At 42.4% G+C, this 26,117-nt stretch overlaps 1 protein-coding gene across 7 annotated transcripts in view; it reads left to right on the top strand.

Moving 5' to 3' along the window:
• The window catches only part of LOC125460612 (protein tyrosine phosphatase domain-containing protein 1-like), a 153,003-nt gene that overhangs the window by 89,824 nt on the left and 37,062 nt on the right, over positions 1-26,117 (top strand). For all 7 annotated transcript variants that reach the window (XR_007249288.2, XM_048548259.2, XM_048548256.2 and 4 more), the window contains 2 exons: positions 10,236-10,316; positions 11,934-12,052. Coding sequence is in view for 6 of the 7 variants with exons in the window: in XM_048548259.2 (XP_048404216.1) it covers positions 10,236-10,316; positions 11,934-12,052 (200 nt within the window). In the remaining variant the exon portion in view is untranslated. The remainder of the gene's footprint in view (positions 1-10,235; positions 10,317-11,933; positions 12,053-26,117) is intronic.

Below are 26,117 nucleotides of genomic sequence, written 5' to 3'. Positions count from 1 at the left end.
CCGAGTGGTATTATTGCTGGACTGTTAATCCCGAGACCCAGATAATGTTCTGGGGACCTGGGTTTGAATCCTGCCATGGCAGCTGGCAGAATTTGAATTCAATAAAATATCTGGAATTAAGAGTCTAATAATGACTGTGAATTCGTTGTCGATTGTTGGAAAAACCCATCTGGTTCACTAATATCCTTTAAGGAAGGAAACTGCCATCCTTACCTGATCTGGGCTGCATGTGACTCCAGACCCACAGCAATGTGGTTGAGTCTGAACTGCTCTCTGGGGCAATTAGGGATGGGCAATAAATGCTGCCGAGCCAGCAAAGCCCTCATGCTGTGAATGAAAAAAAAGTTTACATGCATCTTAGGAGAAATTGCTGATGTTTCTACTTGCTTGTATTTTGAAAAAGCAAACCAAAGAAATTAGTTCTCCTCCTGCTGGATCTAAATGAAAGTTTTTGTTTTCAAATACAGCCATCAGGGAATGAATATCAAGAGTCCAAATTTATTTTTCTTATGTTCCACCTAAATTGACCAATAATCTTTCATTACAAGATCTTTATTGTAACTAAATAATGATGTACACTTCTCATGTTTCTGAGCTATAATTTTAATAATTGATTTCAATTAATCTGGTAACTTGGTGCTTAAGTTGTCTGAATCTTCCAGCTCAGTGTTTTATGCCCACCAAATTGCTGGAAGTGCCCAGTGATGATAACCATGTGAGAGGAACATGGTATCCGCAATTTGGTGAATAACAGGACTAACAAGGTATGTCTTTAACCAGTGGGTTTTAACAATTGAGAAATAAGATGAGGAAAGATTGAGAAGATAAATATTAAAATTGCTAAATTCAGTGCCAAATCCGGTAGAGGGGAAGAAAGATTGGATTAAGACATCAAGAGGGGAAAAAATGAAACAAAACAAAACAATTTTTAAGCTTTGGAACATTTTATTCTCTGAAAATTCACTACCTGAAAAAGAGGCTCGCATTGTGATTTATTCATTTTCTGGTGAGTGAATTGATTGGTTTTCTGTAACAGTTCTTGCATTGTTAGAAAGATATTTATTCTCTTAATCACTGCATGTAACTTTGCTGTGCAGAATTTCATGGATAATTAGGAATCTTGGAACAGGAGCAGTTCATTCACCCATTCAAGACTTTTCAACTGTTTTGTGAAATCATGTATTATCCAAACTCAAAAGCAGATTGAAAGTTGAGCCAGGGTCTACTTTTTTTTTGTGAGACTGAGTTCCATGCTTCTACCATCGTTTGCATGAAAAAAGCTTCTTCACTTCTCTACAAACAATAAATTTTAAAGTTATGTCTTCTTTTCTGAGACTCCCTACCTGCAAACAAAATAAATTTGTCTTGTCAATTTATTTTAAAATCTTAAAAGTCTCAATCAAATTATTATTCAATCTTCTATATTCCAGGGAATGCTGGCATAATTTATGCAATCCTGGCAACAGAGCAGCATAAGTGATAATGGGAACTGCAGATGCTGGCGAATCCTGATAACAAAGTGTGGAGCTGGATGAACACAGGCCAAGCAGCATCTCAGGAGCACAAAAGCTGATGTTTCGGGCCTAGACCCTTGGTCAGAGAGGGGGATGGGGAGAGGGTTCTGGAATGAATAGGGAGAGAGGGGGAGATGGACCGAAGATGGAGAGAAAAGAAGATAGGTGGAGAGGAGAGTATAGGTGGGGAGGTAGGGAGGCGATAGGTCAGTCCGGGGAAGACAGACAGGTCAAGGAGGTGGGATGAGGTTAGTAGGTAGGAAATGGAGGTGCAGCTTGAGGTGGGAGGAAGGGACGGGTGAGAGGAAGAACAGGTTAGGGAGGCGGAGACAGGCTGGGCTGGCTTTGGGATGCAGTGGGGGGAGAGGACAAACTGGGCTGGTTTTGTGATGCAGTGGCGGGGGGGGGTGGAAGGGGACGAACTGGGCTAGTTTTGGGATGCAGTGGGGGAAGGGGAGATTTTGAAGCTGGTGAAATCCACATTGATACCATTGGGCTGCAGGGTTCCCAAGCGGAATGAGTTGCTGTTCCTGCAACATTCGGGTGGCGTCGTTGTGGCACTGCAGGAGGCCCATGCTGGACATGTCATCTGCGGGATGGGAGGGGGAGTTAAAATGGCTCGCAACTGGGAGGTGCGGTTGTTTATTGCGAACCAAGTGGAGGTGTTCTGCAAAGTGGTCCTCAAGCCTCCGCTTGGTTTCTCCAATGTAGAGGAAGCCACGCCAGGTACAATGGATACAGTATACCACATTGGCAGATGTGCAGATGAACATCTGCTTGATATGGAAGGTCATCTTGGGGCCTGGGATGGGGGTGAGGGAGGAGGTATGGGTGCAAGTGTAGCACTTCCTGTGGTTGCACGGGAAGGTACCGGGTGTGGTAGGATTGGAGGGCAGTGTGGAGCGGACAAAGGAGTCATGGAGGGAGTGGCCTCTCCGGAAGGCAGACAAGGGTGCGGATGGAAAAATGTCTTGGGTGGTGGGGTCGGATTGTAGATGGCAGAAGTGTCGGAGGATGATGCGTTGTATCCGGAGGTTGGTGGGGTGGTGTGTGCGAATGAGGGGGATCCTCTTGGGGTGGTTGTGGCGGGGGCGGGGTGTGAGGGATGTGTTGCGGGAAATGTGGGAGACGTAGTCAAGGGCGTTCTCGACCACTGCGGGGGGAAAGTTGTCCTTGAAGAACGTGGACATCTGGGATGTGCGGGAGTGGAATGCCTCATCTTGGGAGCGAATGTGGCGGAGGCAGAGGAATTGGGAATAGGGGATGGAATTTTTGCAGGAGGGTGGGTGGGAGGAGGTGTATTCTAGGTAGCTGTGGTCGTCAGTGGGCTTGAAACGGACATCAGTTACAAGCTGGTTACCTGAGATGGAGATTGAGAGGTCCAGGAAGGTGAGGGATGTGTTGGAGATGGCCCAGGTGAATTTGAGGTTGGGGTGGAAGGTGTTGGTGAAGTGGATGAACTGTTCGAGCTCCTCTGGGGAGCAAGAGGCGGCACCGATACAGTCATCAATGTACCGGAGGAAGAGGTGGGGTTTGGGGCCTGTGTAGGTGCGGAAGAGGGACTGTTCCACGTAACCTACAAAGAGGCAGGCATAGCTGGGGCCCATGCGGGTACCCATGGCCACCCCCTTTGTCTGTGGAAAGTGGGAGCAATCGAAAGAGAAGTTCTTGAGGGTGATGACTTTCCATATTAAGCAGATGTTCACCTGCACATCTGCCAATGTGGTATACTGTATCCATTGTACCCGGTGTGGCTACCTCTACATTGGGGAAACCAAGCGGAGGCTTGGGGGCCACTTTGCAGAACACCTCCGCTTGGTTCGCAATAAACAACCGCACCTCCCAGTCACGAACCATTTCAACTCCCCCTCCCATTCCTCACACAACATGTCCATCATGGACCTCCTGCAGTGCCACAATGACGCCACCCGAAGGTTGCAGGAACAGCAACTCTCATTCCGCTTGTGAACCCTGCAGCCCAATGGTATCAATGTGGACTTCGCAAGCTTCAAAATCTCCCCTTCCCCCACTCCATCCCAAAATCAACCCAGCTCGTCCCCTCCCCTCACTGCATCCCAAAACCAGCCCAGCCTGTCTCCGTCTCCCTAACCTGTTCTTCCTCTCGCACATCCCTTCCTCCCACCTCAAGCCACACCTCCATTTCCTACCTACTATCCTCATCCCGCCTCCTTGACCTGTCCGTCTTCCCTGGACTGACCTATCCCCTCCCTACTTCCCCACCGATACCCTCCTCTCCACCTATCTTCTTTTCTCTCAATCTTCAGTCCGGCTCCCCCTCTCTCCCTATTTATTCCAGAACCCTCTCCCCATCCCTCTCTCTGATGAAGGATCTGGGTCCGAAACGTCAGCTTTTGTGCTCCTGAGATGCTGCTTGGCCTGCTGTGTTCACCCAGCTTCACACTTTGTTATCTTAACAACAGAGCAGCATAAGTTGCCTTGCACCTTCCCATTTCACAGATTATTTTTCCTTGCCCAAACTTGCTCTCTGATTTGCACATTTTCAGCAAATTCTGGTCAATAATCTGTGTCAAACCATTTTGTGATATTTCTTTTTTAAGCTTACCAGCTAAACTGAAGGATGTTATAATAACGATGAACAGGTATTGAATTAATCTGAAAGTATTCGAAAGAACCTTTAGTAGGGAGGGGGACAAGTGAATTAAAATTTAGAACAGCCATGGTTACATTTATAGAAGCAGCACTCATGTAGAATGACTCAATGATACTAGGAACTGCAGATGCTGGAGAATCCAAGATAATAAAATGTGAGGCTGGATGAACACAGCAGGCCCAGCAGCGCCTCAGGAGCACAAAAGCTGACGTTTCGGGCCAAGACCCTTCAGCAGAGAGGGGGGGTTGGGGTGAGGGTTCTGGAATAAATAGGGAGAGAGGGGGAGGCGGACCGAAGATGGAGAGGACAGTATAGGTGGGCAGGTAGGGAGGGGATAGGTCAGTCCAGGGAAGACGGACAGGTCAAGGAGGTGGGATGAGGTTAGTGGGTAGGAGATGGAGGTACGGCTTGGGGTGGGAGGAAGGGATGGGTGAGAGGAAGGGATGGGTGAGAGGAAGAACAGGTTAGGGAGGCAGAGACAGGCTGGATTGGTTTTGGGATGCAGTGGGTGGAGGGGAAGAGCTGGGCTGGTTGTGTGTTGCAGTGGGGGGAGGGGACGAATTGGGCTGGTCTTGGGATGCAGTGGGGGAAGGGGAGATTTTGAAGCTTGTGAAGTCCACATTGATACCATTGGGCTGCAGGGTTCCCAAGCAGAATGAGTTGCTGTTCCTTCAACCTTCGGGTGGCATCATTGTGGCACTGCAGGAGGCCCATGATGGACATGTCATCTAAAGAATGGGAGGGGGAGTGGAATTGGTTTGCGACTGGGAGGTGCAGTTGTTTATTGCGAACCGAGCGGAGGTGTTCTGCAAAGCGGTCCCCAAGTGGTTCCCCCCACAGTGGTCGAGAACGCGTTTCCCGCAACACATCCCTCACACCCCGCCCCCGCCACAACTGCCCCAAGAGGATCCCCCTCGTTCTCACACACCAACCCACCAACCTCCGGATACAACGCATCATCCTCCAACACTTCCGCCATCTACAATCCGACCCCCACCACCCAAGACATTTTTCCATCCCCACCCTTGTCTGCTTTCCGGAGAGACCACTCTCTCCGTGACTCCCTTGTTCGCTCCACACTGCCCACCACACCCGGCACCTTCCCCTGCAACCGCAGGAAATGCTACACTTGGCCCCACCTCCTCCCTCACCCCTATCCCAGGCCCTAAGATGACTTTCCGTATTAAGCAGAGGTTCACCTGCATATCTGCCAATGTGGTATACTGTATCCATTGTACCCGGTGGGGCTTCCTCTACATTGGGGAAACCAAGCGGAGGCTTGGGGACTGCTTTGCTGAACACCTCTGCTCGGTTTGCAATAAACAACTGCACCTCCCAGTCGCAAGTGTCAATGTGGACTTCACTAGCTTCAAAATCTCCCCTTCCCCCACTACATCCCAAAACCAGCCCAGTTCGTCCCCTCCCCCCACTGCACCACACAACCAGCCCAGCTCTTCCCCTCTACCACTGCATCCCAAAACCAGTCCAGCCTGTCTCTGCCTCCCTAACCTGTTCTTCCTCTCACCCATCCCTTCCTCCCACCCGAAGCCGCACCTCCATCTTCTACCTACCACCTCATCCCGCCTCCTTGACCTGTCCGTCTTCCCTGGACTGACCTATCGCCTCCCTACCTCCCCACCTAAACTCTCCTCTCCACCTATCTTCTTTTCTCTCCATCTTTGGTCCGCCTCCCACTCTCTCCCTATTTATTCCAGAACCCTCACCCCATCCCCCTCTCTGATGAAGGGTCTAGGCCTGAAACGTCAGCTTTTGTGCTCCTGAGATGCTGCTGGGCCTGCTGTGTTCATCCCGCCTCACATTTTAGAATGACTCAAAGTGCTTTGCATTAAAGAGGACAAATTTGAATAATGATGAGGTATAATAGAGATATGGTGAGATGGGAGTTGAACGCACTGTGAAAGAAAATGCTTGTGGGTACTTTATCAAGGGATGTGGGGAGCGGTAATGTTAATAAAGAAAAGCTGTTGTAACTAAAGCAAAATCTTTAAAAGAAACGTGATGATTGGAGAGAATGGAAAGGTTGTGGGTGAGAATAGACAATGTCAGTCTTAATAGACATAGGAATGTTACTTGAGAAAGGACACATTTTTGATGTTGGAAAGCTTGAAGCTAAATGGGAGTAGTTGTCATGGACAAGATGAACTTGATGAGGGATGCTAATGGGAGAAATGTAGAGAACAGAAGGTTGATTGCTCAGTTGGTTGTGGAATAGGATCCAAAAACTGAATTAAAGGACAAGCTGAAATTGCTAGCTACTGTGCAGTGCTGTTAATTATAAATTTGTGTATTTTATACCAGAAAGTTGGGAAGTGCAAGTTTTCTTTTAAAAAATGCTTTCCACTGATACTGTAACTTTTTTTTTCCTATTTTGAAAGACAATATAGATATCTGTAGGATCATAAAATGTAGAATTATCCCGTTGGGTCCATCAAGTGTGTTCCAACATTCAGTGAGAACATAGATGATATGATCATCTTCAATTCCACTTCCCCGCCTGTTCCACCATACCTCTGACTCCCTTATTAAAAACTTGTTTCAGCCTTAAATCTTTATGATCTAGCCTTAACAGCTTTTTGCAGAATAGCATTACACATGGTTTCTACCCTCTGGAGCTCCACCTCATCTCTGATTTAAACAGGTAACTACTATCCTGGTATTATGCCCTCTGGTACTCCATTCTCCCGCAGGTGGAAACTACCTTTCTGACCTACCCTGTCAAGCTTCTTGAGAATCTTATGTTTCGATCAGGTCTTCTATTCTTCTTAACAGTGAGTACAAACCCAACCTACTCGATCTCTTCATAATAAAATCCCTCCATACCCAAGATCAACCGAGTGAACTTTCTCGGTCTGCCAAGTGCCTTGTACAGATTCAGTAAGACACCTCTAATTTATTATCCATTCTGATTGAAATTGAGGCCAACATTGAATTAGCCTTCCTCATTATTCACTAAACATAGATGGTAGCTTCTTGAGAATTATGGATGAGGACCTGCATATCCATGCTGCAACTTGCTGCAGTCAACTTTATTTAATTAATAACTAACTCCTCTCTTCTTCATGCAAAAGTGGTAATCTCACATTTTCCCCACATTATATTCCATTTTACAAGTTTTTGCCTAATTACTTAACCCGTCTTTATTTCTCTACAAACTTAGTGTCTTCCTCCATGAGTTGCTTTCCCAAATATTTTTATATAATTTTCAAACTTGGCAACAATACGTTCACCATCCCCAAACAAGTAACTAATACGTATTGTAAATAATTGTGGCCCCAGCACTTAACCCTGTGACACCCATCCATTACAGGCTGCACTGTGAAAATATCCCTTTTATCCCAACTCTGCCTTTTATTCGTGAGCCAGTCTTCTCTCTCTGTACTCATCAGCAGCCTTCAACACAATGGGTTCTTATCCTGTTAAATAGCCTTTTGAAAATCCAAATATACTATTTAAGAAAGGTGATAATGAAAAGCCAGGAAACTATAGACGAGTAACCCTGACATCAGTGGTGAGCAAGTTGTTGGAGGGGATTCTCAGGGACAGGATTTAAATGTATTTGGCAAGGCAAGAATTGATTAGTGATAGTTAAGAGATAATGGGAACTGCAGATGCTGGAGAATCCGAGAATACATAGTGTGGACCGGGATGAACACAGCAGGCCAAGCAGCATCTTAGGAGCACTAAAGCTGATGTTTTAGGCCTAGACCCTTCATCCGAAAAGGTGATGAAGGGTCCTTCATCCTTTTCTGATGAAGGGTCTAGGCCCGAAACCTCAGCTTTTGTGCTCCTAAGATGCTGCTTGGCCTGCTGTGTTCATCCGGGTCCACACTTTGTTATCTTAGCGATAGTCAACATGGCTTTGTGCATGGGAAATTGTGTCTCACTGACTTGAGTTATTTGAAGAAGTGACGAAGAGGATTGATGAAGGCATTGTGTTGGAACTGGTCTCTATGGACTTCAGCATAGTGGTTGACACGGTTTCTTATGGTAGACTGGTTAATAAGGTTAGATCACATAGAATATGGGGAGAACTAGCAATTTAGATGCATAACTAGCTGGAAGGTCAGAGACAGAGGGTGGTGGTGAAGGGTTGCTTTTCAGACTGGAGGCCTGACCTGCTGAGTCTACTGCTCTGTCATTTACGTAAATATTTTGGATGTGAATATAGGAGGCACGGTTAGTAAATTTGTAGATAACATCAAAATTTGTTGTGTAGTAGACCACGAAGAAGGTTACCTCTGAGTACAGTGGGACCTTGATCAGATGGGCTGATGGGTTGAGGAGTGGCAGATGGAGTTTAATTTACATCAATGTGAGGTGCTGCGTTTTGGTAGGGAAGGTCTTATACACTGAATAGTAAGGTCCTGGGAAGTCATGCTGAGCAAAGAGACCTTGGAATTCAGGTTCGTAGTTCATTGAAAATGGAGTCACAGGTAGACAGGGTAGTGAAGGAGGCATTTGGTACGCTTGCCTTGATTGGTCAGTGCATTGAGTATTGTAGTTGGGATGTCCTGGTACAGCTATGTAGGACGCTGGTTAGGCTACTTTTGGAATACTGCATTCAATTCTCATGTCTCTGCTATAGGAAAGATGCAGACATTATTCCATAACTTCATCTTCCAAATAAAAATACCCTTATGTTCTTGTGTCCATGCAGTCTGTCACCTGTTCTCTTACGAGATGCTAAACCACTCACCTATTTCAACCTCTCATTGATTTGCTACCAACTATTTACACCAATGAAGGTTCAGAAAATAGCAACTTCTTTTGATAATAGAAGTATAACAAATTTGGATGTACTTGATCAAAAATCTGGAATTCTTTGCTTTTTCATGCAGTCATGCTATCAACTCTTAACAACCAATGCAATCCTCCTTATTAACCTTGAGTTTACCTTTGGCCTTTTTCAATGTTAGAAAGGATATAGTGTCACATAAAAGACTGGAGAGAATAATGTTACTAGGGAGTAATTACAAAAATGTAATCATACTGAACATTTCAATTGATACCATAAAACCAGGAGCAAAGTTTACAGTTATTATCTGAAGAGATTTTCCAGTGAATATTTTATGTTCTGTTGTTAATACGGTTTCTTATCAGTAAATAAATATCAATGATATTTATTGCTATTGAAATGTTTTATTTGTTTGTCTATTTTCTATTTCTAGTTTTTAATAAAAATCAGTTTTTCAGCTTCTTGACAGCAACACTACATATGGTTGTGGCTTGTACTATGAGTCATTAGAGCACTGAAATTCATGACTGTCCTCTAATGGAAGATACTGACAGCTTAATATCAAATTATTCCTGCTTGCATACCCTTCTGACACCAAATTATAGCCTTAGATAAAATACAATGTTTCCTTTGTAATTAGCACCTCAATTTGTTTTACTCCTGATTTCAAATATGCTCATTGAGAGTGTTTGCATTGATCAGCGCTAGAAGATAAACCAGAGTCAACCCGATTAAAATTTAAAATGAAGGCTAGAGAATCGCGATCTTAATTCACATCGCTATTTGCCAGTTCCTTGAGGATATTTGGTTAATCTAGAACAATTGTTTGTATTCAAAGGACATCTGAACATGCAGAAAAGTGCCTCAAGTTTTGGATGAATTGAGAATGAGGTCACCTGAATATGTCCATTTATTTACATACTGCTTCTTATGGCCATAGTCTAAGTTCTAAAGATTTTAAAAAGTGTACATTGAACATAGAACATTACAGCACAATACAGGCCCTTTGGCCCTCGATGTTGTGCCGACCTGTCATACCGATCTCAAGCCCATCAAACCTACACTATTCCATGTACGTCCATTAGCAAACATTTTCAGGATGTACTTGAAGTAGGAGAAATTAATTTTATGCCTTTAGCTTTTTAAATATTATTCTTCATTTGTATCATGAATATTGGAATTTTACTTACATTCACAGCCAGATGTGCATTTTATCTAATTTTTGATGAATTGCTTTATTTTGTAAGTAAAGAAGAAATAGTGTACTTAGCTTGCTAAAGTAATTCATGCATGTGCACAGTTTATCCTAACAATAGTTTTGTTATATTTGTAGGATAACTGACAACATATTGGCAATGGCTCGTCCTTCCACAGAAGTTATTGAAAAATACAGCATTATTGAACAATTTCAAAGGTATCCTTTAGCCAGAGCAGAAGTTTCTGTTGTGCAGTTCTTTGGAGCAACATTTTGCAAATATTCACATTTCTGTGTTCCTTCTGTGGGCAATATCGCTTGCCAGGATATATTTCATAAGGTCTCTAGTCATTAACTTTGTTTCTTAGATGATTATTTTAAATGTGTAAGCTCAAACAATGAGAACCCATTGGATATTTAACTAGATGAAATTGCAGCTAGTTTCAAAGCCAATCTATCTTAACAATGTTGTCCTTCTATGTCCAAAAAAATAGATGAGACTTTTGTGGAACGTCTCCATTATCAAGTTTCTAAATCTGTTTTCGTTACCATTATGCAGTGCAGCTAACTTATTGATAATTTATTTGGTACTTGAAATTGCTTAGACTGACAAAACTTGCACAAAAATGAAGAATGTACTGCAAAAGTGTCCGCATCAAAGGAAGTAATAGATTATTTCTTGCACTTTGGCATAACAATGAGATTCCCTTCAGCACAAAGTGTTGTGAATTTCTGCATCGTTATTGATGAATATTATTCATAGTAAACATGTTAGTGCCTGTTTTGTAATACTCTAATTCACTTCAAATCCTCATGTTAATTTTAAAACATGTAGAAATAATAAGAAATAAGGGAAATAAGTAATTTAACAATTTGCTCGGCATACAAAGGGCTGTTAGCATTTGTAAAGAGAAAAGATTGGGTGTTTTAGGTGGAGATTCTTCTTCAGAATGCTAAAAGTATTTTAAGTAATATTTGAAGTAATACCTAAATAAGTAACTGGTATAGACAATGCTGGTAGTTTTCTCTATATTTGTATTTTTCTCTAGATAAGTGAGCCTTCTATGGTGGGAATCAGTACCTCTTTTAAGGATCTATGGTAAAAATATTTTTTTAGACAGGGATATTTGTCAATGACAACTTGATTCAGAAGTTTTTCTAGATTTTCTTCAACTATATTTGTATATCATTTAGAGCATTGAAGTGCCAGTTCAATGTTCTATTGTATAATTTTATTCCAAAACATTAAGCATGATGAATTATCTTTTTCTTCATTCTCTTGATGAAGAAAATCTTTGAGTTTTTTTTAATAACAGTTGTTTAGTAGGAGCCTGGTAAGCCCTGATTCCCCTCTATTGTTTTAAGAGCTATGTGAGTTTGCATTAAATGTACTAAGTTTCTAAAAACAGCTTTAATTTCACACCCAAATTATTCTTATTGTGTATCTTTATTTCTCAAGCTGAGTTTGGAAATAAGTTGCGCATGCAATGTTCTAAAGCCACACTTGCAGATCAAGAGCTCAAGTGTGTGAGGTTTGTGTGAGATAAGGTTTCCATCAAAAAAGTTTACCCTGATTGCCTTGATCACTATTTATCCCTCAACCAATATCTGAAAAGCAGATCTGGTTATGATCACATTGCAGTTGTTGACTCATTTGCTGTATATAAATTAGTTGCAGTTTTCCCCCTCCTATCATTGTAATTACATTCAAAAATCGTTTCATTGACAATAAAAAGCTTTAACCATCTGGTGGTTGTGAAAGGCACTGTATAAGTGGAAAGTTTTAACTGTTGGCCCATGTTTCAAATAGAAACTGACTGCTTACTCCTGCTTCAGGCATGGCATAAAGACGGTAATTAATCTTCAGCGTCCTGGGGAGCATGCACGCTGTGGTAATCCACTGGAACCAGCAAGTGGTTTTACCTACCTACCAGAAGTATTCATGGAAGCTGGAAGTAAGTCCCTTATCCTGTTGTTTTTAATTAATGGAAAACTAATGGATTTGTACCAGGTTTTGACTAATGTGTAAAGCTTAATGATTTTTTTTTTCTTAGTCTCAACGAAAAGAATTTCTGTGTATAGGTTCTCTTTTAATTGTATCTTACAAAAACAGTGATTTAGGGGTGTACTTGCTGGAACTCACTGTTCTAAAATTATCATTTTTTACTCCTGGTCCTGTGGAGGTGCCTTTCCCATTTTATTTGTTTGATGCGTGTGAAGAGCCGGTTGAGGGAAAGTCTAGGTCACTGACTTGGGGAAACATTGAGGATGTTCAGGTTCATCAGGATGTTGAAGACTTGGGCTAAGTAGGAAGACTATCACTGTCATATGTCGCCTGTTACTATTCGGGAAAGCCAGAGAACTATACATCGGTTGGAGGGAATCCTGGGGGTCAGGATTTACATGTATTTGGAAAGGAAAGGACTGATTATTGGTGGTCAGTATGGCTTTATGCATGAGAAATCGTGTCTCACTAACTTAATTGAGATATTTGAAAAAGTAACGAAGAGGATTAATGAGGGTAGAACGGTGGATATGATCTACGTGGACTTCTGTAAGGCATTCAACAGGGTTCCTCATGGTAAATTGGTCATCAAGATTAGATCATGTAGAATATACGGAGATCTGGCCATTTGGATATTGAACTGGCTCGGGAGGAAAAAGCAGAGAACAGTGGTGGAGAGTTTCTTTTCAGACTGGAGACTTCTGACCAGCGGTGTGCACAAGGCTTGGTGCTAGGTCCGCTGCTTTTCATCATTTATGTTAATTATTTGGATGTGAACACAGGAGGTATAGTTAGTAAGTTTGCAGATGACACCAAAATTGGAGGTGTAGTGACCAGCGAAGAAAGCTACCTCAGTACGATGGGATCTTGATCAGATGGGCCAGTGGGCTGACGAGTAGCAGATGGTGTTTAATTTAGATAAATGTGAGATGCTGCATTTTGGAAAGGCAAATCAGGGTCGGACTTGTACACTTAATGGTAAGGTCGTGGGAGTCACTATTCAGTGCAAGTTCATAGTCCCTTGATGGTGGAGTCACAGGTAGATAGGATAGTGAAGGAGGTGTTTGATGTGCTTGCTTTTATTGGGCAGTGTGTTGTGTATAGGAGTTGGGAGGTCATGCTGTGGCTGTATAGGACGTTGGTTAGGCCGCTTTTGGAATATTGTGTGCAATTCTGGTCACCCTGCCATAGGATGGAGGCTGTGAAACTTGAAGGGGTTCAGAAAAGATTGACAAGGATGTTGCCAGGTTTGGATGGTTTGAGTTATAGGCAGAGGCTGAAGTAGCCTGGGGCTATTTTCCTTGGAGTATTGGAGGTTGAGGGGTGATCTTATAGAAGTTTATCAAATCATAGAGGCATGGATAGGGTAAATAGACAGGGTCTTTTCCCTGAGGTGGGGGAGTCCAAAACTAGATGGCATAGGTTTAAGTTGAAGGTGGACACAAAAGTGCCTAATGGGGCAAATATTTATGCAAAGGGTCATGCGCGTATAGAATGAGCTGCCAGAGGAAGTGGTGGAGGCTTTTACAATTACTACATTTAAAAGGCATCTGGATGGGAATCTGAATAGGAAGGGCTTAAAGGGGAATGGGCCAAATGCCGGCAAATGGGACTAGGTTAATTTAGGTTACCTGACCGGCATGGATGAGTTGGACCAAAAGGTCTGTTTCTGTGCAGTATATCTCTATGACTGTTTGATTCTACAGTCAGCACAGTTGGCAGTTAGAACTACAGCATCATTACAAATGACCTTTTCAATGCCGATCAGGATGTACCTCCTTCTGTTAGCCAATTTGTAATTTACCATTGTCATTAGGGATGTGAAAATACCCTACCGAGACATGTTGCTACTTAAATAAAATTGTGTGTAACAGCAGGAAAACTAACAACAGCTTTTTATTCAAAGTGACTTACTTAGAGTAAAAATTATTATTATTTTCATTATATGCAATAGCAGCTGGTAATTTATATGGCACTTTTAATGGAGTAAAACTTCACTTTGTTATTGGAAAGGTCATGGCTACGGCAATATTTGTAACGGTGCTGTAAAAGGTCACATATGAAATGAAAACTTCCCTACTTAGCTCAAGTCTTTAATATCCTAATGAACTTGAACCTGAAATTCCTCAATGTTGTTGGGAATCTGCTCTAGGCCAAGGCTAAGCCATGGGGCTGAGATGATTGACCTTCAATAATTGCCCAAAATTGGGCAAACTATGACAAATGCCATTGCAGGTAATTCTTTGGATACTATTTGAAAGGTAAAATTGCAACCAAAGGAACAGTTCTCTCTAGCTGGGCATCACAGTAGTGTTAGTTAGCCGTATTAAAGCCTGCTAACAGTTTGTGAAATCGGAGGAGGGATAGTATACTACAGTGACATCGCACACAAAGTGCCATTTGTGATCATGGTAAGGACTATTTCAGTACTGTGGTGGGGATAGAAGCAGGATTGGAGTGATTCCAACATGGGATTGTGGGAAAGATTTGGCAGGTGATGACATGTTCAGAGATTTTGTGATGGAAAGAGATGTCGGGGGGGGGAAAACGACGGGTGGCAGGGTTGATGCTTTGTGAATTATGATTTGATAAGGTGTTGATTCAAGATTTGAAGCGGGTATGTCACGTGGGTGAGGGATGATAGTATCCAAAGAAGAGGGCTTATTAACATCAACTGAAGTCTGGCCTATTCATGCTGCTAACTACAGGTGTGGAACCTGGGTTGAAAATAAATAATAGTAACTGTATAGGGAGGGCTTCAAATGAGTTTAGAAATAAACTTGCTGAGCACTTCACCAGGCTTCTGCTTTCCAACTCCATTCCCATTATTACCCCACACTGTGTCTCAGTTTCCTAGCTCCCCATCCTCCACAACCATTTCACCTCTAAACAGCCCTGATCCACTGCACATCCTTTCTGTAATTCTTAAAAAAAAAGGAAGCAGAAATTGAACGTATTTGGGAACAGCTGTGTTTGCTTTTCTTTTGATTTATTGATTCATTTGCATTAATGCATGGAGATCAAATGCACCTTACGATCTATTTAATCAAGAGAACTTAAAATCATGTCAAGTAAGGGTTAAACAATTTAATAAGAGCAATTAAAACACCTAGAAGCATTTTAAACTACTTTTAATTCTTCAAATTTTTAAAAGCCTCACTTTAATCAAAAAGCCTGCTGGACTTTTTGGGACATTCCTAGAGGAGCAGAAGTGAAAGGGTCCATGACCACTGCTGTTTGTGGCTTCCATCAGCAATGGTTGCCCCCTAAAGTTGGGAGGGGTTTGGGAAGTTGGTACGAAAGTAGAACTGAGCCCATGGTTCCATCAGGCACTGATGTGACAGTCTTTAACTGTGCGTCCCTCAGTCAATGACCAACATCAATCCAGGAGAACAGCTGTGACTCAGTGAGGATGCCACACCAAGCATGCTTTAAAATGTGCCTCTACCGAATGAACTGAGAGCACAGGATTAGATGCGTGCAAAAACGAAAGCATCAATGTATAGCTAAGAAAGCAGTCATGTGATCTATAGCCTATCGCATCTAGCAGAGAATAGTGGTGGATAATTGTACATTTTTGTCGAGCACGGATCTGAATTGCAGTTTCCTTCTCCCGATGACAATGAGCTTTCAAAGCTTGGTGCGTAGACCTGAGTAACCGGGTGGTTGTTTTACTGATTGTTGTGCAACAACTTGAGGACATCTGCTCTGCTAGTTATTGTGTGAAACCCCTGCATGTGATATCTGGCTTTCCTAATGATTATAGGATGTGATGTGGGAACAGTATGATGTGGTACAGCCTCAGTGGTGAAAGATTCCACCAAAGCGCTCTCGATCTGGGTTCTAAGAAAAACAGTTAAAGATGTGTATCTGCCCAAATTTAACTACGTGACTGCAGCTTACAAAAGTAATCATTGGTGCTAAGCCTGTGTATCTGCCCATAATGAGTTTGCAGATGTACATTGCAATATATGGATCTGACAGTATAAGTCCAACACTTCAGCTCCTCTCTAATGTCTAACCTACTCCTTTTGAGACCTCCATGCCTAGAATGTTTTATAATTTCCCTACACTTGCAGTAAACCACTTCAGTATCATGGTTTTCCTTTTAACATGGTGTTAGTTGCCTCTGCAAAGAACAGACCTCATGTTGAGATATTTTAATGACCATTCTTCATAGAAAGGAATTGAGTTGATTTAAGTATCAAGTAAAACCTACAGGAAATAGGAGAAAAACACATTCATAGTCTTCAAGTTTTTAAATAGAGGACTGCAGGATATTTTGAGATTAAAAGTGCCAGAGGAGTTTTAGATGTTACCTTGGGTTAAGTAAGATGAACTGAGATAAATATGCAAATATTCTTTTGTAGAATTTAACGAAAATGAAGTTGAACAACAGTTCTAAACATTCATCTGAGTGTAAAATAATGTAACTTGCCAATTAATACTAGGTTTTGTTTCATTCAAAATTTGATCTGCTGTCTCTGGAAAGGTTGGAGAGATGTAAGTGAAAGATAGAAATATCCAGTCGAGATCATAAGAGAACCTTCCACCCCTAGAGGCAATTTATCATTAAACAGTGAAAGACAGCTTGCATTTAAACAAATGAAGATGTTCATTGATAATGGCAGATCTGAACTTTAATGTAAACATGAAAACAAAACACTGCTGATGCTGAAAAACAGAAATAAAAATAGCAAATACTGAAAATACTCAAAAATTAGGCTGCATCTGAGAGAGCAAAATACATTTGACTTTTTTCTAGTTAATGATCCTGACAGGAAAATAATTTATACCAATCAGTAAGGGTGATTGTTTATTTCTCTGTAGTCAATGATTCTATGTGCCCTTTTTTTGCCAGTTTTGCCATTTAGTTAAATTACGACAGATATCTAACTCAACTCTGTATTTCTTTGCCTTTGTGCCATATCTTGTGATAATATTGCCTAGAAGATCATCGTCCTTAAATATTCAGTTTCTGTCTCTGCAGAGATACTGCTTGACTTGCTAAGTATTCCCAGCATTTTTGGTTGTTAAATTCAAATTTGTAATGGTTATTTGTTGTGATACTGATTTATACTAGTGATAAAAATATTAACAGATCTTGCAAAGAAATGTTGCAATTTTAAAATTTGCGAATTAAAATGAAGTTAAGTTTGAATTGTTTAGAATAGTGACTAAAAAGAATGTGATTTGTATCTGGTTCAGTCTCAATGGAGTATTGTGTCCAACTCAGAGCACCACACTTTAGGAAAGAATGAGGGCATTGGAGAGACAGAACTCGTGGGAATGGTTCCAGGAATAAGAAGCTTCCACTTTAGATTGGAGAAGTTGGGATAGGTTCTCTTAGAGAACAGAAAGTTAAAAAGAGATTTGTCTGATATTAAAAGCCACACGGTATCTGAACAGAGTAGATAGGGAGCTAAAGGACACAGATTTTAAGATAATTGGTAAAAGAAGCAATGGCAGCATGAGAGAACTTTTCATGGTTAACATCTGGAACGCACTGTCTGACAGTTTTATTTATCCTTTTCATGGAATGTTACCACTACTGGTTAGGCAGCAATTGTTACATATTTGCCCTCTAAGATGATGGTGAGCTGTCTCCTTGAACCACTACAGTCCACGTAAACATAGGTACATCCGAATTGCTATTGGGGAATTAATTTGAGGATTCTGACGTAGTGACAATGAAGAAGTGGTGATGTTCCAGTGCATCTATACATTTGTCTTTCTAGGTGGTAGAATTTGCAGGTCTGAAAGATGCAGTGGGGGGGAAAAATTTTGGAGAATTTCAACAATGCATCTTTTGCATGGTACACATTGTGCTTTGGTGGTGAATGAAGTGCCAATTAAATGGACTGCTTTGTTCTGGATGGTGTTGAGCTTAGGTGTTGTTGGAGTTACACTCATTGAGAAAAATATTTGGCATCCCATCACACTCCTAACTTTCTGGCTTGTAGATGATAGATCAGCTTTGGGTGCCACAAGGTGAGTTACTCAGTGAAGAATTTACAGCCTGTCACCTGCTCTTGTAACTAAAGTATTTGAGTAGAGGTAGAGGCATTCAGGAGGGAAGTGGGTTATTATTTTAAAAATATGCATGTGTGGCCTTGCAGGGCAAGGAGGCAATTGGTACTAGGTGCTTTGCTTATTTGGAGTTAACATAAGCATGATAGGCTGAAAGATGCTGTAACAATTCTATGACAAATATTATTGCAAGTAGACTTAGTGATACTGGCAGGAAGAACAGTGCAAGTACGAAGAATGGTGTAGACTGCAGACTGTGGGAAAAGATAGAATGATGTGAGCTACCAGTGTTGAACTGCAGTGTACAAAATCAGAAGTCACAAGACACTAGCTTATAATCCAGCAGGTTTATGTGAAATCACAAGCTTTCGGATCGTAGCCCCTTTGTCAGGTGAAGTGAGAGAGAAGCACATAGAACACAGAACTTATGGGCAGAGAGATCAAACAATCATACAAATAGTGTGAGTGGAATGTTGAATAATAAGTCTCAACAGCTGAATAACAAGCAAAGGGATAACCTATAATCGGATTAAATGAAGCAGAGTTAATTACAAAAAAGTAAAAATAAGAAGGTGCAGGAATAACATGACACGTGTAAGAGTTGCATGCCGAGAGTCCAATCAAAGTAATAAGTAATCCAAAACTGTACAGCCTCTTTAAGATCAAGAGATCATAACAATTTATTCTGGTGTTGGTGTCAAAACAGGACACTGAGAAACATTTAACAGATGCAGAACAATGTGGTACAGTCACATGTAGCGCAACGTGAACCCAAGATCACGGCTGAGGCTGTCTTCATGGGTACAGATTATAATCGGATTATAAATCATCCCTTTGCTTGTTATTTCAGCCGTTGACAGTTATTCATACCAGTTGGCGCTTACGATCACCTGCAGAGACTTATTATTTGACACTTCACTCACATTATTTGTATGATCCTTTGATCTCTCTACCTGTAAATTCTGTGTTCTGTGTGCTACATCCACTTCGCCTAATGAAGGGGCTATGCTCTGAAACTTGTAATTTCAAATAAATGCATTAGACGATAACCTGGTGTTATGTGATTTCTAATTTCCTGAAATGGTGATCAAATCAGTAGTGGAGATGTATAGAACCATCCAATCACTGATTTGGAACAGAACTGATTTCTATTTCAACTCCATTTCACTGCCCTTGTTCCCCTTGATACATTTGCCCAACTAAAATCTCTCAACTGCGACTTTGAAAGCATTACTTGAGCTGGCATTTGCACCGTTTTCCCTTTTGTTGGCAAAGTGCTTCCCTGATTTCACACTTTCTCCATCTACCTGTTGATTCTCTTTATGATCTTAAATACTCCATTAGGTCATCCTTCAGTCTTCTAAATTCAAGGGAATATAAATTAATTCATCCATTTAAACCCTGATATCATTATGGTGTATTTGTGCAGAACCTATCCAATATATTGTACGTTTCCTAAGGTTCAATGCCCAAAACTAAATGTAGTTAGGAAGAGTTTGAATGAGGCATTTGGAAATTAATGTATTGCTCTTGCATTTAAATTCTTACAAATTCCTACGTCACATTCCCTTCTTATTGTATAGTACTTTTGACAATTTGCGTACACGGACACTTGTTCAAAAGCAAAACTGCAGATGCTGAAGATCTGAAATAAAATAGGTAATGCTGGAAATACTCAGCATGTCAGGTGCATCTAAAGAGACAGAAACAGAGTTAAAATTTCAGTTCAGTAATCTTTCATTAGAGCTTTGCAAAACCTTTTCCAATCTAAGAATGGTAGCCCTTATGCTTCCATGTGTTGGACATGATCTGTCACAGCCTTGCTCGCTCACTCAGTCTATGGGTATTTGTAGTTTCTTGTTCTCAACTGCACAACTTATTGCTATAAGGTTTGTTCATTCATCCAAGTCATTGATGCCATAAAATAATAAATAATATGGCACATAAGGAAGTTCTTTAGCCTTTGATACCCATGCCAGCTTTTTGAAAGGACTGTCCAATTAGAATAGCCCTGTAAATTTTCTCTCTCGTGCTAATCCATTTCCTGTTAGAAGCTGTTATTGAATATGCCCCCACTGTTTCTTCCAAGCAGTGCGCTTAAGATCATCTTGCTTTGAATGCAGAATTATGTTCAACAATCTAAAGTTAAGGGCTGAATGTATACAGCATTCTGAACAAAGTAAATGACCTATGATCTAATTTCAGTAACAGAAAAGTATCTGCATGGGAACTGAACATTCATGATATGTGACTCTTGCGACTGAAGAAGGAAAATAAAGTGGATTTGTGCTGACAATAAGGGATGGGATTAGTACTTTATTAAAGGAGGATCTTGACTAAAAGAGCAAAGTGTGGAATCATTTTGGGTGGAGCTAAGTAACAGCAAAAGCAGCAAACATTGGTTGGAGTTACTTATAAGCCACCAAATAGTAAATCTGGTGTTGGGCACGGAATAAATACGAAATGAGACACAACATGGTTATTTTGGGTGACTTCAATCTGTACGTAAACTGGTTAAACTCACTGAGCACGAAAACTGTGGGAGGACAAATATCTAAAGTGTGTTTCTGGGTGGTTTTGTAAAACATGGTTTTGAGGGGCTGTCTAGAGGGTGTAGGTTATTTTAGATCTAATATTATGTGAAGAAAAAGAGCTAATGCATAATCTTGTTGAGAAGGAACCTTTTAGGGATGAGTGAACACAATGTGATAGAATTTACATAACGTTTTCATTTTGACGGTGAAGTCGTTCAACGTGAAGCAAAGATGTTAAATTTGAATAATGAAAACTATGAAGGCATGAGGCACAAATTGGCTGAGGTGCATTGTGAAAATACATGAAAAGGTATGACTGTATGTAGGCAGTAATTCTTTAAAGACAATCAAATGACTATAACGATTATGCGTTCTTTCAAGGTGCAAAATCTCAATCAACCAGGGATGACGAAAAAGTTGTGTTCTGAGAAAAGGCTTATAAAGTTGCTAGAAATAGTAATTTGAAGGTTTTCAGAGTATAGAAAAGGGGGACTAAAAATCTATTGAGGAAAAGGAGAATAGAATATGAATGTAAACTAGCAAAAGAACTTAATAGACAATAAAAAAAATTCATAGTATGTTTTTTCTAACAAAAAAGCTTCACTCAGATGAATTTTAGACCTATTATAGGCAGAGTTAGGATTTTTTTCAAGGGAAATAGAGAAATGGCAGAGCTGTTAAATAATTACTTTGTGCTAGTTTTCACCCAGGAGAAGACAAGAAATCTCCCAGGATTAAAGATCTCTGTCTAGGGCCAATGATAAGTTAATAGAAATTACTGTTTAATTTCTCCGGTATAACATTCTAAATAATGGGGCTAAGTCTGCAGAACCTGATATTCTACTGAGTACTGAACGAGGTGACGACCGAGATAGCTCATGCATTGATGGTCTTTCAAAATTCTGTAGATTCTGGAACACTTACTGATAATTGGAAGCAGCTCAATGTCACATCATTTAGAAGAAAGTGAGAATGAAAACAGAACTACAGGTCTGTTAGCCTTAGATCATTTAGTGAAAATGCTAGCATCTATTAGAGAAGATTTGGTAAATGGATACTTAAAAATAATGATCTGATTGAGGACAGTCAACATTGATTTGCAAATGGGAAATCATATTTGATAAACCTGTTGCAATTTTTTGTGAATGTCACTGGTAAAATTGATAAAGGGGAGTTAATGGTGTCATAATGGATTTTGAGAAGGTTTCTAATAGGTCCTCCACAGGAATATCATTAGCAAAACTGAGACATGTGGGGCAGGAAGCAACATACTGGCGTGGATTAAGAATTGGATAATGGGCAGAAAGCAAACAGGTTATACTCATCTTTCCTGCCTGATTTTTAAACTCTGGGGTCTGTTGAGATGGATTGCCTCACTTATGGTTTTCAGGTCCGGTTTTGGCTCCAGTTTTTACAGACTCCAGAGTTTAAAAACCTGGCGGGAAAACACACCGACGCTTCATCGGAGGCTGCACTGAGGATGTTACCAAGCATGATAACAAAACGCCTGCGAAACAAGAAACTAGCTCGGTGAGCCAACCAACCTCAACACCCACAACCTGAGCTACAAATCCACTCCAAAACCTTATTTAACCACTTTTGTAGCAGGGACATGCGTGTAGTGTATTTGTTAAATGGTTAGAAGTAAGATAACGTAGATGTATAATGGGAGCTCTGTATTCTTGTTACTAGGTCACTGAAAGCTAACATACTTGTTCAACAAACAATGAGGACAGCTAATAGTTTTACTCTTGCAAGAGGATATTCTATTGCAAGAGGATTTGAGTACAAGAGTAATGATTTCTTGCTTTAACTGTGTAGTACCTTGGCGTGACTGTATCTGGAGTTCTATATGAATTTTGTTGCTATCGAGGAAGTGCAATGAAGGTTCACCAGATTTGTTCAGGAGTGAAAGTAGCAGAAAAAAAAAAGTAGAAAAAGTGGATAATAAAATGTGAGGCTGGATGAACACAGCAGGCCAAGCAGCATCTCAGGAGCACAAAAGTTGACATTTCGGGCCTGGACCCTTCATCAGAGAGGGGGATGGGGAGAGGGAACTGGAATAAATAGGGAGAGAGGGGAAGGCAGACCGAAGATGGAGAGTAAAGAAGATGGGTGGAGAGAGTATAGGTGGGGAGGTAGGGAGGGGATAGGTCAGTCCAGGGAAGACTGACAGGTCAAGGAGGTGGGATGAGGTTAATAGGTAGATGGGGGTGCGGCTTGGGGTGGGAGGAAGGGATGGGTGAGAGGAAGAACCGGTTAGGGAGGCAGAGACAGGTTGGACTGGTTTTGGGATGCAGTGGGTGGGGGGGAAGAGCTGGGCTGGTTGTGTGGTGCAGTGGGGGGAGGGGACGAACTGGGCTGGTTTAGGGATGCAGTAGGGGAAGGGGAGATTTTGAAACTGGTGAAGTCCACATTGATACCATTAAGCTGCAGGGTTCCCAGGCGGAATATGAGTTGCTGTTCCTGCAACCTTCGGGTGGCATCATTGTGGCAGTGCAGAAGGCCCATGATGGACATGTCATCTAGAGAATGGGAAGGGGAGTGGAAATGGTTTGCGACTGGGAGGTGCAGTTGTTTGTTGCGAACTGAGCGGAGGTGTTCTGCAAAGCGGTCTCCAAGCCTCCGCTTGGTTTCCCCAATGTAGAGGAAGCCGCACTGGGTACAGTGGATGCAGTATACCACATTGGCAGATCTGCTTAATGTGGAATGTCATCTTGGGGCCTGGGATGGGGGTGAGGGAGGAGGTGTGGGGGCAAGTGTAGCATTTCCTGCGGTTGCAGGGGAAGGTGCCGGGTGTGGTGGGGTTGGAGGGCAGTGTGGAGTGAACAAGGGAGTCACGGAGAGAGTGGTCTCTCCGGAAAGCAGACAGGGGTGGGGATGGAAAAATGTCTTGGGTGGTGGGGTCGGATTGTAAATGGCGGAAGTGTCGGAGGATGATGCGTTGTATCCGGAGGTTGGTCGGGTGGTGTGTGAGAACGAGGGGGATCCTCTTAGGGTGGTTGTGGCGGGGGCGGGGTGTGAGGGATGTGTTGCGGGAAATACGGGAGACGCGGTCAAGGGCGTTCTCGATCACTGTGGGGGGAAAGTTGCGGTCCTTGAAGAACTTGGACAGCTGGGATGTGCGGGAGTGGAATGTCTTATCGTGGGAGCAGATGCGGCGGAGGCGGAGGAATTGGGAATAGGGGATGGAATTTTTGCAGGAGGGTGGGTGGGAGAAGGTGTATTCTAGGTAGCTGTGGGAGTCGGTGGGCTTGAAATGGACATCAGTTACAAGCTGGTTGCCTGAGATGGAGACTGAGAGATCCAGGAAGGTGAGGGATGTGCTGGAGATGGCCCAGGTGAACTGAAGGTTGGGGTGGAACGTGTTGGTGAAGTTGATGAACTGTTCGAGCTCCTCTGGGGAGCAAGAGGCGGCGCCGATACAGTCATCAATGTACCGGAGGAAGAGGTTGGGTTTGGGGACTGTGTAGGTGCGGAAGAGGGACTGTTCCACGTAACCTACAAAGAGGCAGGCGTAGCTGGGGCCCATGTGGGTGCCCATGGCCACCCCCTTAGTCTGTAGGAAGTGGGAGGAGTCAAAAGAAGTTGTTGAGGGTGAGGACGAGTTCAGCTAGGCGGATGAGAGTGTCGGTGGAGGGGGACTGGTCGGGTCTGCGGGACAGGAAGAAGCGGAGGGCCTTGAGGCCATCTGCATGCGGAATGCAGGTGTATAGGGACTGGACGTCCATGGTGAATATGAGGTGTTGGGGGCCAGGGAATTGGAAGTCCTGGAGGAGGTGGAGGGCGTGGGTGGTGTCACGGACGTAGGTGGGGAGTTCCTGGACCAAAGGGGAGAAAATGGAGTCAAGATAGGTGGAGATGAGGTCGGTGGGGCAGGAGCAGGCTGAGACGATGGGTCGACCAGGGCAGGCAGGTTTGTGGATTTTGGGAAGGAGATAGAAATGGGCCGTGCGGGGTTGGGGAACAATGAGGTTGGAGGCTGTGGGTGGGAGGTCCCCTGAGGTGATGAGGTCGTGAATGGTGTTGGAGATGATGGTTTGGTGCTCGGGTGTGGGGTCTTGATCGAGGGGGCGGTAGGAGGTGGTGTCGGAGAGTTGGCGTCTGGCCTCGGCGATGTAGAGGTCAGTGCGCCATACTACCACTGCGCCACCCTTGTCTGCGGGTTTGATGGTGAGGTTGGGGTTGGAGCGGAGGGCTGCCCGTTCTGCGGGGGAGAGGTTGGAGTGGGTGAGAGGGGTGGAGAGGTTGAGGCGGTTAATGTCTCGACGGCACTTGGAGATGAAGAGGTCGAGGGAGGGTAGGAGGCCTGGGGGTGGTGTCCAGGAGGAGGGCTTGTGTTGGAAGCGGGTGAAGGGGTCAGTGGAAGGAGGGTTAGGTTCCCGGTTGAAGAAGTAGGCATGGAGGCGAAGACGGCGGAAAAACTGCTCTATGTCCAGAAAAAGTGGATCTGTATTTTCTAGAGTTCCAAAGACTGTGAGGTAATCTCATTGAAACTTCCTAAATATCTGAAGGGATAGACAGGGTAGATATAGGTCAAATGTTTCTCTTTATTTGTGAGTTTAGAGCCTGAGGGACAATTTTTTAAACAACGGTGATGCCACTTAGGACCATAATGAAGTGGATTTTTATTGCTGAGGGTTATGAAACTGTGGAAACTCAGACTTTGGTGTTTAAAGTTGAGGTTAGTAATCAGAAATCTATCAATGATGTAAAGGGTTAAGAAGATAATATGCTTAAGAGGCATTGAAATATTTGGTTTGAAATAAATGGTGGAGCAGGTTTGATAGACTTAATGGACTACCTCCTGTCCCTACGTTCCTGTCATAATTTACTGCTTAAAAACAGTTTTCCCCTTGACACATCTGGATCTTTTTGCCACTTACCATAAATCTGTGCCTTCTGATTACTGAATCATTTGCTATGCTCAACAGTTTCTGTTTGTTTATATCCATTAGCAAAACTGTTAATGACTTTGCATACCCTCTATTCATCCAGCTGTGAAACATCTTAGTCGTAAGGATAACACCCAACTTTTTCTAATCTTTCCACATAATTGAAATGGTTCATCCCTAGTACCAGTTTAGGAAAGATATATATTTCAACCCCATTCTCCCGTCATCTCGCCAAAACCTTTGATCCCCTTACTAATGAGCAGGTTTCTTAGCAATCCTCTGACATTATATCATCAAATCTTATCAATACTTTGGGGAAAAAGATCCTTTTTAGAGATGTAGCTTTAGAGCTCCCCAAAAACCATTCAATTATAATGTGCCTCAATAAATTCTCACATCCTGGTAATTCACTTTCAATTCCTGGGATTGTGCTGTCTAGATTCTGGAAGCTCAACTCCTGAGTTTACCCACAGCTCTGTATGCAGACAGCTGTCTTCACAAAATGGTATTGCTCATGAAATTCACTGAATTCTTATCCTGCTCAGCTGCACCAGGC

The sequence above is a fragment of the Stegostoma tigrinum genome, chromosome 11 (assembly GCF_030684315.1).
Source record: "Stegostoma tigrinum isolate sSteTig4 chromosome 11, sSteTig4.hap1, whole genome shotgun sequence".
In the NCBI taxonomy this organism is placed as follows: Eukaryota; Metazoa; Chordata; class Chondrichthyes; order Orectolobiformes; family Stegostomatidae; genus Stegostoma; species Stegostoma tigrinum.
The sequence above is the reverse complement of the archived record's forward strand: the minus strand, read 5'-3'. Positions and strand labels throughout refer to the sequence as shown.